We start from the raw sequence: 13,360 nt of genomic DNA, 5'->3' as shown, positions 1-13,360 counted from the left end.
AAGCAGGTGCTGTGCCTTTGGAGTTGGTTCTTCCACGGAGGATCTCGAAGAATTTCACATTCTTTCTTGAACAGGTATGCAAAAATTCTTGCTGCTTCGTGGATGATGGTGAGGTACAGAATTTTCAGCACGTTTTCGCGTGCCCTTCCTCGTTGAGGTGGTATTCCGCTTAGGTAGTTGTACTTTTTTGGAGTTTTCTTTGGCTTTTTTTTCACGTCTTGCTGGGAGGATATCTTTCTTTCTGTTTGATTTTGCCGTACGAAAAAAAAAATTCACCACTCAATGTCTGGTCGAATATTTGTTTGCAAAATGTGCGGGGAAAGGTTGACATTTTTGTTTCTGCTAACTTGTTAAGTATTTATTGTCGACCATAGAAAAGCTTTGTTTTCGTTTTTTTTCGGTCTTAAATTTTTTTTAAGTGAATTTCTTGAGCTGTTGTTGGTGTGTAGCGATTTTATTTTCTTTTTGTTGAAATAAAATACAATTATGACACAAATGATCATTTCAATGACCATTCAATTGAAACACATGGGCACAAAAGATCATAATCAAAGAAGTAGGGGCGATCCACCAATTACGTAACGCAAAAATCGAGATTTTTTTAACCCGCTTCCCCTATTGTAACAAAACATAACGCTGCAAGGGACCCTTCTCCTTCCCAAATTTACTTTAATATAAAATTTAGGATGGAATGACAAGTTGAGTTGACATTTTATCGCAAATATTACGCAAATGATTAATTTAGTGGTAGAAGCTACAGCGTCGCCGGTCTTAATTCGACAGGAAGTTGTATATTTTTTACTCTAATCAAGAAATATGCTACAAAAAACAATGAGACATCGGATAAGGGGACATAAAGTTGATTACTATTAAATTATATTAAAATTTTAAATCAAACACACGTATTTCGAAATTATGTTACAAATAATATTGTGTTACATCTCATAAAGTGGACCGCCCCTACCCTTTGTGGGGCAAGTGGTAGCGGTAATACAAAGAAATGTAAGCAAAACTATTTATTATCTTTTTTCTAAAGCTTTAAAACCTGCGAAAGCTATTATCCTGTCATTACTGAAGCTCATAGTCGTAAATCTTGAGCACAAGAGATCCTTGAGACAGTCTGCATGGCTTTGCTCTAAAATAGCTACAATAAAAGCTTGTTTAGGGGCAGCCCGGTCTTCACACGGCAGGACCGGAGTTAAAATCCCATCCGAAACGGCCCCCCCCCCCCCTTTCTAACCTTGTAAGGATTCAAAATCTAATGGTTTAGCCTGGACTTTAGAATAATTTAGAATCAGTTTCGCAATTTAGAATCATTTTCTGATTAAAAAAAAACCCGTTTTGAGGCAGTTTTTAAGTAAAATTTCTGATAAGATTTTGCTAAAAACTTAAAAAATGTAAGATCTGATAATTCTGTTCCATCAATTGTTGCTGATTGTTAACCGCATCATACCACCGAAGAGACTTCACAGTCAACAAGTTTATGTTTTGCCGTACACAAATGGGCAGCACTTTATTCACACTCTTGGAAAGGATCTGCCACTCGAACTCTTCCGACACAATGGCTTTCTTAGCATGGTACATTATTCTTTATCAAGGTTTCAGTCCACCATCGTGCGTCGTGAGGATCCGCTGTGGTCAAAAGGAGATAGCGAGCAACAAATGGGAGAGAAAAAAATCCAAAACAATCTAAACTCAAACAGGTGGTCGATCAAGTATAGGACTGCCACGCTACTGATACAGGCCACAACACCACAGGGGTTTGTTTTTCACTTTCTTCAACCTCTAAGCTGTTCCTTGCCGAAATCCTCCAGGGAACGGTTCGGAAGGGAAATCACTGTCGACGGTGTGATACGTCCCTCTGCTAAGGGGGATTTTCGAGCGATACCGTGGATTTGATGGTCTCGGCTGGAGAGCTAGCGAGTCCGATATGGTCATGGGCCCCCGCGTGGTATTGTTTTTTGTGGCCGTTCTCGCTACCACACCCTCCTCTGAAGCTTGCCTTGTGTCTTGTGTGATTTCTTTTCCTCGTAAGCCACTTGCTAAGGAAAACAAAACAAAAAAAAGGGAAATGGATAACCGGTGGGTGAATAGCAGTTCACGCGGCGAAGCAAATGCCACTTTCAGCGATTTTTTACACTGTTTTATACGTTCCACGTAATAGGGGAGGAGTGAAGGAAACCACTACCAACCTTCTCGGAGTACAGTTCAATCGAACACGAGCAAACTGTTGCGGGTGAACATTTATTCTGTTATGCTAGTTCAAAGCACTTGCGAGTAGAGTAGTGGAAGTCGTTTACTAGTTGAGTTGTAGTAGCATCTCACAGTGCCTGTTGTTTGGTCGTTTTGTACCAATGTTATCACCATCGGTTGGTACACGCATGTGCTCACACACACACACACATATACATCTGGCTGACAATAGCGTTGGGAAAAAGTTTAGTTGATTTTCATGGTGGTTTCGGAGCATTTCTCTTCATTTTGGCCGCTTCTGTTGAAAACTCATCGAGCGTCCATTTGGAGAAGGATAAACTGTTTGAGCTGTTAAGCGGGTGGAAGTGGCTGTTGTCCCGTCCCGTTATGCTGGTGGGCGTAGAAAGCGTAATATGATTGTGCGCACGCAAAAAGCATGTGTGTATCGCCTAATGAAGATAGATCTGGGATGACGGTCCTGTCTCGGTTTGAGATGGTCAACAAAACTCGCACCATTTCCCTGACCACCAGCTTCACCAGCGAAATTCCCCAGAAGAAGACACTTACGGTACGTCAAGCGAAGGGCGTCTTTTCAAGTGAAGGACACCCAGTGGTGAGCCACTGTTCTGTGGTGTGTAAGCACTGTTGGGTAGGTTTTAGCACCGACATGGCGAACAAAGTGCCATTAAATTGCTTTTATTTGCTTGCGTCTACATCCAATGAATTAATGTAGGAAAGATGAAAGCATTATTCACCCGGACCTTCGAGCTGACCCTCGGATGAGCTCGATATGAATGCAAGGGTGGGGATGTGGCTACCGGGGGTACATCTCGGTGCTGCCAAATACAGTGACGAACGTCGAACGTTTGGCCGTGTGTTGCCGTGTCTTTCAGCCTGCCCAGTGTCACCGATATGTGTGGTAGTAAGATTTCTCTTTGCTAGCGAGCTACCTCTGTGTGTTGTGGTGCCGACCTGGGGCTAGGATTTGCGAATAGCTAGGGTAACGATTGGCAAGATGCTCAGGATCAACAGGAAATTGGAAAAGTGGTTTCTCGGATATGTACGTTTGCCTTGCACCGTCGACTGGTTGTGTCGCAGGTTGTTTTTTTTTTTGTTATTAATATTTACTTTAGCTATTTGCCTCCCGGGGATAGAATTCGAAGATTAAACGGTACCGAAATTCCGTCCCTGCTTCGTGCTCTCGATTATTGCGCTGACGCGTCGGTCGTATTTCATGTTGATACAATATTTCAAATTACCTCAACCTTCGAATGGTTACGGAACGGGGCCAGAAAGACAACCGCAGCAGCAAAGTTATTGCGACAGCAGGGATCATCAGGGACAGTAGAGTTGATGGGATGATGCACGGCAATTTGCAACAGCAGAAACTCGTTGCTTGTCAACTTAAAGCCGCCAAAGCTACTGACGCGAACGATAGGAGCATCTCAAACTGTGAAGCATGATCGACGTCTTTTGGTTGAATGATATCAGATTGGAATTTGTTCTTTTTTTACTATTGAACGTATTCTAAAAACACAATGATGTGGAAAACTGTGAGCTGATTTTTCAACTAGATAGAGTACATAAAATCCTTCAAGTGAATTTGTTGGTATTTTTCAAGTGGAACAAACATAACATTGAATAAAAATGTTACCCTTATTTTGATTCCATGTTCAATTTCATATTACATATAGCGTTAAATTTTAAGACAACACAAAACTTTTGCATGACAACTCGGTACTGGACCGTAATAATCAATTGTAAATAAATAAAACAAATCTTTTGTATGTTTGTCATTAACCAAACTTTAAGATTTGTTGAATTTATCCCTTAAAATACTCATTACTTTTACCGTTTGATTAAAAATCACCTCATATTAATTTAAATAATACATTTAAAAAATTGTTTTTAATTCGAAAATTATGAAAATTGTTTTTTGCATATCCGGTAAATTAGTTGCATAAAAATTTATAATGAGTCTTAAGTTAAACTTTATTTAGTTCTATACATTTTTTTATTTCGACAGAACGACCAAACTACGATTAAGAGATGGTAAAATTGTTAATGAAAAGTGTTTTGCTCATTAGTTTTGAATCATGAATGTTGGCCAGGCCCAATTGAAAAGTGAATAAATTGATAATTAAATTTGAAATCTCTTATCATAACTATATCTGTGATTGCGGCAATGAACGTAATGATAATGTAATGATCTGTAACTATGATGATTTTTTAGATTACTTCCTGTTCCTTTAAAACTCTATATCAGCGAAGTAACGATGTTTTATGAAGGTAAAGATTATAAACGCAACAAATTACTGCGTTACACAAAAGACTAGGCGTCTCCATCGTTGAGCAGTGAATAACCAGGCACCTCCATTAACGTGCATCGTTATGTCGACACTGAGGATATAGCATCCAAGTCCCTTTATCTTCCATCATAATTGACCTGTTTAGCATAACAATTGTTGCGGCTTGCATGGGAGCGGGTTGCTCCTATTCGCTCATAACAAGTACGATTTTCTAGACAGTACACTCTAAACTCTCGCGAATGATCCTTTCAGTATCGTGAGGAAAACACTGTTTAAAAATGGCATTTTCCCCTCCAAACCAATTACGCGCAAATTTTATGAGAGAGTATGAGAAAATTGAGATTATTAAACCCGTAAAATGGTACGTGACGAGCGAGCATGAGAGGATTTTTATGGGCATGCGCATGATAGCTCACGATTGAAGCTTTTCTCTGGTGCTCTTCATGAAAAGAGAGCTTCTCGGAGCGGCACACACATCACGGATTCACAGTGAAAAGTAATGTGAGATTTCGACTAAATTTGCTGCCAGGTGGGAAAGCTTTACGGTCAGTTGGAGTACAGCGCGACGATGGTGCACAGCTCCACGCAGCGACTGGTTTATTTTAGTGAAAAACAATTTCAGATCGCAATAATTACGTCCCGCAATTATCACTTCGGTCGGCTATTTCGCTTTAATGATGCATTCCACCCCCCCGCTACTTACCCATATCGTCGATGATGGGAGCCATCCGCAGTGTGATTCCAACTAATAGTAGGCACATAATCAGTAATAGGCATGCGGTCGCAATGATTGTCCATCTGGCACGTTGCGGCAGATCGTCCGGGTCTATCACCTGGAGAAGAGGAAGAAAATAAAATGAGCCCTCGCGAGAGAAGCAAACAGATGTCAGTGTTGGTAATGTCAGCGGCTGAAGCATCTGTATTCGACGAAAACGGCACGTCCTGTGTGTTGACTTGACGTGACCGTGACGCGGCTGATGACGGGCCATTAGGATTAGGCACCCGCGCTACAGGTATCGGGTTTAGTTTTAGGGAAGGTGTAAAATCTGCTTCCACACGTACAGCAGCAGAAGGGTGAGCATCAGCTCCAACTCGACACAGAAAAAATAACACCCTTCTAAGCCCTGATGATGACGGTGAAAACGATAAAACATCCTACCGGCTCGGCTTACCTTTACGCTTTGGTCGTCCAGATCGTGCACCAGAATTTTGCGCTTCTTGTGTCTTTTCTTCTTACAGTGTCGATGGTGATGATGATGATGTCTGCTTCCGGGATTTCACGTCAGTAAGGGCAGGGCCCGGTTGCATGTAAAAGGATCGTGCCGAGGTGAAAAGAAAAGAATGAACCGTGAGATAAAAGTTAATTGATTTTGCTTGTTTCTTTTTCCCGGCGTGCGGCGTCCGGTCAGCTGGAGGGAAATGGTGGGTTTCGGCGGGCTATGCTTGTGCCATTTTTATTAGTTCATCTTGCGATCGGGTTTACAAAGCTACCGGTCGTTTGGCGTTCGCGGGCAAGAGTTTTCCGCCAGTTCACGGTACAGTATACGGTTGAAACAGCAGCACTTCTGGGACAACCAGCGCCATAGGGTGCTGCTTGGCGTCAAAGCCACCAGGGAGTCCTTGTTTGCCAACACGACTCGAGATTCGGTCTCTTGAGTGAAGCACCGCCAGAGTAGGTCTTCAACCGCACGAGATCCGCAGGCAGCTGTTTCTTCGTCTCGTATCGATCTTTCGTGGCTGACGGTGCATGGGCAAGGTGTACGGCATTCGCTTTCCGGTGGGCCGTACGCCGTAGTACACATTCCGGACGTTGAGGTCCAGAGATCCGGCACCAAGGTACTTTATGTTGCTCGTTATCCCGAGCCAATTCTTACCTGTGTTTATGCTTCCTCCTATGCTCAGGCACTATTGAATCCAGCTCCCCGTGACGTTCGGATTCAATTTGCAGTGAAACATCGTACATGAAGTCTTCGTCGTAGGGGAATTGACTACGTTGTGCCAGTTGCGGGATAGATTCGTCGATGGGGTTTGGTCGGTGCGGCAAGCGGGACAGGCAGACAGGCAGACAGGCAGGTGTGTACATGCGAGGAACATTGAGAGAAACAGATAACAAGGTAAGCGATGAGAGACGTTCAGGAAACCACGAACGCTGCTGAGCATGTGTGAGGGCGGACGAAATCCTGAGAACACAGGGTACGGCTTGCAGCGTGCTATATGGTTTACTTCAGGGCTAGCGCTATAATAATTTCTCATGCGTATAGCTCCAGTTACACGCACACGTGCGCGGTTACTCTTCCGCTGCATGATGTGGGGTGAGAGCGAGTGAGCCCATCCCTCCCCATCCAGTTTGTAATCGAAAAGGACGAACCATAACTGAGAGGCTCTCGTCCAAAAACGGGTAATTGAAGACGTTCCCAGTTCGGACGAACCGTTACTAACAGGCAGTATGTCGTGTAGGGATTGTGAAGGTAATGGTGCTGAGTAATGCTCGAGATTTTATTGATAGCTCTTGGCTTACCCGGAGCTTCTTCCAAGTACACAATCTGTATCCATCCAAATGAAAGGAAGTAACATAAATTAATCTGGTTCTGATTGTAATTAGCAACCAAGTGCATGAATCAGCATAATTCCTGATCAAGCTTATTTGTATACGACTCAACGATACATCATGTTGAGTGTGGTATTTGTGTACTTGTAAACGCAACTTGTTACAGTGATGTGTTTTAAAGATATTTATGACCTTGAACTGCAAATTGAAGCGACTGTAATTCGATACACTAGACATTGTAATTGATACTATCACAGATGGTATTTAATTTTAAAATTATAGAAATAGTAATTCTGAATCACACACAAACAGCCGAGCTATTCTATTTTTGACAGTTTCTTGCGATAATTTCAAGATTCTCAATCAAATAATCGTATCGTGTAGATGGACCGGAAGGACTACTGGACTTGCTACTAGGAAAGTTCTCGAGAGGGGTTCGATCGATAATATTTTCATCATATTTTTTAATATTAAATGAATGCGTATTTGATTCAAGTGTTCTGATCTCATATATACAGCAATCAAGTGGTACTATTTTATAAACGAAATTGTAATTTTAGTATCATCTTCCTTGTAGTGTAAGCCTAAATAAAACTTAAAATGTTAAAAGGCTACGAGGCATGATTCCTGGTGCAAAAGTTCTTGTTTATGACATCTGTTGCAATACCGATCTTCCCCTTCTTAGTTCATTCCTGTTATCTCAACGAACAAAAATCTAATTGGAAAACTGACATGCTGCGTAGTAGGACAAGTAGCTTTGCCTCGAGGATTATCATAATTTCCGACCTCAATTAAAAGTTTAATGAAAACTTGCTTTATTTTAACGATTTGAGTGACCTTTCCAACTTAATTAGAAAATTCTGAATAAAATACTGAAAATGTAATTACCTGTGTACACTCGAACAAATAACATATAAATTCGAAAAATTAACATAAAGAGTCTATGTGTTCCTTTAAGGCTTAGGAAATAAAATCGGTGAATAATGTCTAACAAAAACCTTATGATTACTTAAAAATGTAACAACTGCAATGCATGGAATGAGTGACGCTACGTGTATCAATTGGGTTCATCAATCACATCAAGTGCAACTTAAAACCTAAAGTGTTAACAGAAAGTTACAATGCTTTGCCGTGTGGTGCAGTACTTATGGCATAGGGCGAAGACTTCTACCACTACTTCACACACGAGACACGTATAAGTGCTTTGTCTCTTAAAGTTTGTCAGTTATTTTTCGTTTGACAAACCAACCAAACCACGATGCATCATCGTTTCGGCACAATGTGCCCCGCCGTCATACTTACAGAGGTTGATTCGGAGGACGGCTGAGGATGCAATGCTGGAGGCCACTGCCGCCGACGGGACCGCCACCTACGCCTGCTCCTGTGCCGCTGCTCGTCGACGGGAACACTATGACCGGGTCCGAGCATCGCTTCAAATATTCTAGAACAGGAGGATGAGTAGAAAAGTTACTTTGAGAACATCGACCGTTCCAGTGACATCGACTTTTGCAGGTGGTGGTGATGGTGGTGGTAATGATGGATAGGCGAACACGTTCGTGCACACGTGAGAGGGTGCTGCTAGAGAACGGGAGGTGCTGCACACAGGGGAAGAACCAACGAAGAAAATGATGGCAACGAAGAAACTGCAACAGTGTGATATGATTGATCGGTGGATCTTTGGAGCTACTTCAAGTTGGGGTCAAATTTTTGTTTGTTTTTTTTTTTTTTTGTCCAACTGAACTAAGGGACGTTAGGTTAGAGAGCGCTACACACGTTAATGCCATTTAGTACACTTTACCGTCATACTTACTGTACTTCCGTTTGTTCAGTTTCTCCTCGTCACTCTCGTTGATGTCGTAGCCCATGATGTAGGAGGAATAATCGTCGCCATGGCCATAGGCGCTGCTCTTACGGTGATGATGGTGTTCCTTGGCGCTCGATCGCCGTGTACCGGATACGGTTGGCCGATAGTGCAGCTCAACATCGCAGCTGGATTGTTTCAGGAAGCTCCGAGGCTTACGTTGTGCCTGCGTTGGTTGATTCGGTTGGGCAGAGCCAGCTGGCAAAGGCTGTAACGTTCCCGTGGAAACCGTTGCAGAGACACCATCCGCAGACGTGGGTACTGCAGCTGATCCTTTGCTAGCACGCCTGGAAGGAATGGGCGAGTGAGCGTCGGAGGAAGGATGAGCCTCACCGCGACAGAAGGTGTCGAGCAGGATCGACGGGGAGGAGGGCCGATGTTGCTGCTGGCGAGTATTGGTAAGGTGGTGCTGCTGCAGCTTGACCAGATCACTAACCGGCGGTGAATGTCGTGCGGTAGATGCTATCACAGGTAGGTTGGATGCCGTCAGCTGGATAAAGCTTTCGATGAGTCCGAGCGGAGGCGAAGACGGCGCCTCTGGCTGCGGCTGCTGCTGATGCTGCTGCTGTGCCGCCGTGGCCCGACCGATGGACGCCACAATGGCTGAATGGGGCTGCGTTAATTTGTTTCTCTTACTAGCGCTACTACTACTGCTATTATCGCCTAGAACTAGTGCTGACTTCTTGCTGCCGCCTGCCGCCTGGCCGATCGGCTTGTCCTTCACTATCACAGTGGAGTTGTTGTGTTGCTGTTGCTGTTGCTGCTGCTGCTGCTGCTGATCCCGATCCGACTGGCTGAGATCCACCACAAACGAGGTATCACAGTCGATGGCGCTAGCCTTGGCCGACGACTTCGTCTGCTGGTAGGTGGCCGTGCTAAACGTCAAATGGCGTCCTTCGGTCGCAGGCTTCTGACGTGGCAGTATCGGGCTGTTCTGGGCGCTGATTGACTTCGCTTCAAGCACCCGCAGTCGGTTGGCAACGGCATTGCCGGCAGAAAGATACGACCCCTGCCCGTATCGCGATCGGGTCGAATTCTTAATAATAGATATTGGTTCCGACGCAATGCTACGCCGCATGTCGGAAACATCACTAACACCATCCAGCTCAATCGAAACATTCGTCGCACTGTCCTCCATATCGTAGTGTGCGCTGAGCGGATCCGATTCTGGCTCGATCTCAATCGAAACCGGTTCCAGCAGGGAGGACTTCCGGGGTGCGGTAACAGACGCACGGCCGCTACTTCTACGGGTTTCGAGCGATTCGGGACTTTTCGTCGAAACGGATTCGGCAACGGACATCCTGGACCGGGTACCAGCTGCTACCGACTCACTCGCAGGACCATTCGCCTCTTCTCCATAACTGCCGGGTTCCACGCTCGCCGTTCTCACAACCACATTCCCATCGGCATCGACCAGCGACGAAAGGTCACCGATTTCCACTATAACCTCATCAACGCCATCGCTAATGGTGGAGTTTTCCACGGCAAAGGACGCTTCCGGCAGTGTAGGCCCATAGCTATAGAAACCGACATCTACCCCGTCTCGAAGCTGATGATGCGCGCTTCCTGCAGTTCCATTCTGACCCGGGCACAACGGTTCGCCGGCAGCGTTTGCATCGTTGCTGCTGTTACTATTGGTAGCGGAAACCTCGCGATGGCAGCAACTACCGACTCCCGCCCCACCCGATGATACCTTGCGGCCGAAAAGGATACGCCGCAGGAGGCGTGACTTTTTGTGCCGCTTCTTCAGCTCACACTCACGCTTGATTGCCAGTATCTTGTTTTCGACGAGCGTCGAAAAGACGGCCTCGAATTGGATGGCCCGGTTAAGGTCCTCCAACGTGCCGTTGGTGCACACGCCCTTATCCACCTTCATCGTTGCAGGGCCAGGGCCCGTCCGCCCACTACCTCGCCGGAGGCGGATGAAGGTCACAAACGGACGATTGCCTTTGCCAGATTTGTTACCAATGCGTTACGAACGCCGTGTTCAACGCTACCGTACCGTGTTAAAACTAAACTTCTTTGAGGCTTGCTTCGGCTATCTGTGGTGTGTGATTTTTCGTTTGTATTTTATCCACAGTTCCTTGCGCCACATCTGATCTGTCGTGGTGTGTGGGTGGTCTTTATGATGTTAGTGCCTCATTCTGTCTAGCACTTATGCTCGTTTTGTGCTGAATGCATGTTTTTTTTTACTGAAACCTATATTAATTTGCATTCTAATGAAGTAGAGCAGCATCATTCGAAGAGTTTCGTACGTCAAATTGGGTAGTGTTAGTTAGTTGCGCAGAAAAAACGATTGAACGATGTATGGAAGAAATAAAGACAGCGTCCTGAAAAGAGAAAAAGAGAAAAGAAAAAAAATATGTTATTTTCTATGTTTAAATAACAATGAATAATCTAAAAGATGATGAAAGAATCGGAAGTTTTCTTCAACTAATCGACGAAGATGAAAGAAATGAATAATAATCATGTAAGGGGCAACACAAAGGCAATGCTTTGTGGTGATATTTTTCCTCTTCTGTAATGTCATCATTATATTCGTACTCGAGCAATTTGCACACGGAATGAAGTTTTCTTATCCGTTCGACGTTGATTGAAAAACTTATTCCATAATTGGAAAGCATGGTAAGCTTGTCTTTGTGGGACAATCGTACAAAAGGGAATAAAGATATAATTGTGTAAGTTTCTTATTAAGTTTCTCTTCTGGTTTTTCGTGTTTATAGAACCTGTACGTTAAATGAACATCTTGCGTGATTCATGAATGATTTTATGAGCTTTTTCAAATAAAGCATTCTATGTTTTACTCAGATTGCTAGACGAAATCAATCTCATATTTAATTATTTATTTATAATTAATTATGACTTTGCAATGCCGTATTGTCAACACCGCTTGTGATGACTAAATTAGATAAATGGAATGATAAGGCATTTCCTTCTATTTATTTGCCTTATCCCGAGCCTTACTCGGTTGTGAATTAGGTGGATGTGGGTAGGTGTAGTTGTGTTAAGTCTGGTACTGTTATTGTGGCTATTGTGTTTGGTGGTTGATTGCTTCCGGTTTATATAAAGTGATGTTTTGTCTATCGTAAGTTACAAGTGTAAGTCCCCTAGTTTGGTCGTATTTTAATGCACAGTTACAAACTGGTTATTTGTTTCTTTTGAAGCTTCACACGTTCCCACTCCCTAATTATTCACTCTTATTCCTTAAACTGTGTACCAATCAATCGTGTTTCGTGTGGTAAAGGATTTTGGTGTTGGGCGAGACACGGGTCTCATCTTCATCCCGTTCATCTCACCGTATGGACCATTTAGTTTCCAGGGCTCGTAGAGAGCCCTTGGAGTTGTGAAGCATGTCTTTGATATTATCGACCCCATATGCCTTAAACCCTGTTGGAGTACGGATCAGTCATCTGGTCCAAAACCGCCAGGACCCATGTACCGAGCGAATGCACCGGTCCATCACCAGATTCGCAATATACAAATTCTCAAGTGATTGGCCCTCCGATCTGCCTGGCTACGAGGATAGATGCCGGTTACTTGGTCTGCAGTTCCTAGAAGCTCGCCATAGTTCAGCCCTCCTTTATTGCTGTGGTTCTTTTGAATGTCTTAGATGCTTCCGTTCTACGTGCGTTGATTCTCCTGTATTTTCTCTTCATTATTTACCTTATCAGTCGCTCACGTTCTCCAATCGTTATATCCCTCAGCCACTCAGCAGTGGATAGAAGTGATTCACTTCTCCGTGCAATCCGAAACTTTAATTCCTCATCCCATATTTTTGAATACCACCTCTCGTAATCCACCTTCCGTTCTCGTTTATTTTTTCTCTTTATCTCCTCCTATCCCCAATCACAATAAAAGTTGGTTAGGATAAGGATAGGATTAGGCTGCAACTAAGACTTTTTTTATTCATGTAGGACGGCCAGGCCGTACTGCTACAACAAAGATTTAGCATGTAGAGCACATACAGGAAATATACTTGCCAAAATCTTTCATTAATTTTTCCCTTAGTGTAAAAAGTTCGATTTCAATCATAACGCCCAATACTTTAGATAGCAAATAGAAAAAAAAATCCAGCAAAACAAATTTTATTAAAATAATTCGATTGTAAGATAAATTAATCAACATTGAGATAGGTAGGATGTGTACCTCCTGAATGTAATATATGAAACATAACCAGAAAAAAAATCAGGAAAATGCTTTAGACAAGTCATTAATTACTATTAATTAGTAGTAAAACTATTGACACTGTAAAACCACCCTTCAATACCTTACATATCGAGATTTGCGATGTGAATGCGTTAATATGAGCTAAATTTCATTTCTCTAACTAGAATTAATCGATTCTACCGTCATTTTCACAGTGTCACACGTAAAGATAGCTTCCACCACAGCAAAGATCCACCGAGAAGGGGTTTGTTTACATTAATGAATATAAATGAGGTGCCAAAA

The 13,360-nt window shown here is 43.4% G+C and overlaps 1 protein-coding gene across 1 annotated transcript in view; it reads right to left on the bottom strand.

Moving 5' to 3' along the window:
- The window catches only part of LOC126561636 (uncharacterized), a 62,180-nt gene extending 51,306 nt beyond the window's left edge, over positions 1-10,874 (bottom strand). The window contains exons 1-5 of the mRNA XM_050217908.1: positions 8,861-10,874; positions 8,353-8,491; positions 6,377-6,490; positions 5,675-5,765; positions 5,206-5,335 (exon numbers count right to left, since the gene is read on the bottom strand). Of these exons, the coding sequence (XP_050073865.1) occupies positions 5,206-5,335; positions 5,675-5,765; positions 6,377-6,490; positions 8,353-8,491; positions 8,861-10,787 (2,401 nt within the window). The 5' untranslated portion in view covers positions 10,788-10,874. The remainder of the gene's footprint in view (positions 1-5,205; positions 5,336-5,674; positions 5,766-6,376; positions 6,491-8,352; positions 8,492-8,860) is intronic.
- Positions 10,875-13,360: the final 2,486 nt, after the last annotated feature.

The sequence above is a fragment of the Anopheles maculipalpis genome, chromosome 3RL, assembly GCF_943734695.1.
Source record: "Anopheles maculipalpis chromosome 3RL, idAnoMacuDA_375_x, whole genome shotgun sequence".
NCBI lineage: Eukaryota > Metazoa > Arthropoda > Insecta > Diptera > Culicidae > Anopheles > Anopheles maculipalpis.
Note: the sequence above shows the minus strand (reverse complement) of the source record. Positions and strands in the feature narration are given on the sequence as shown.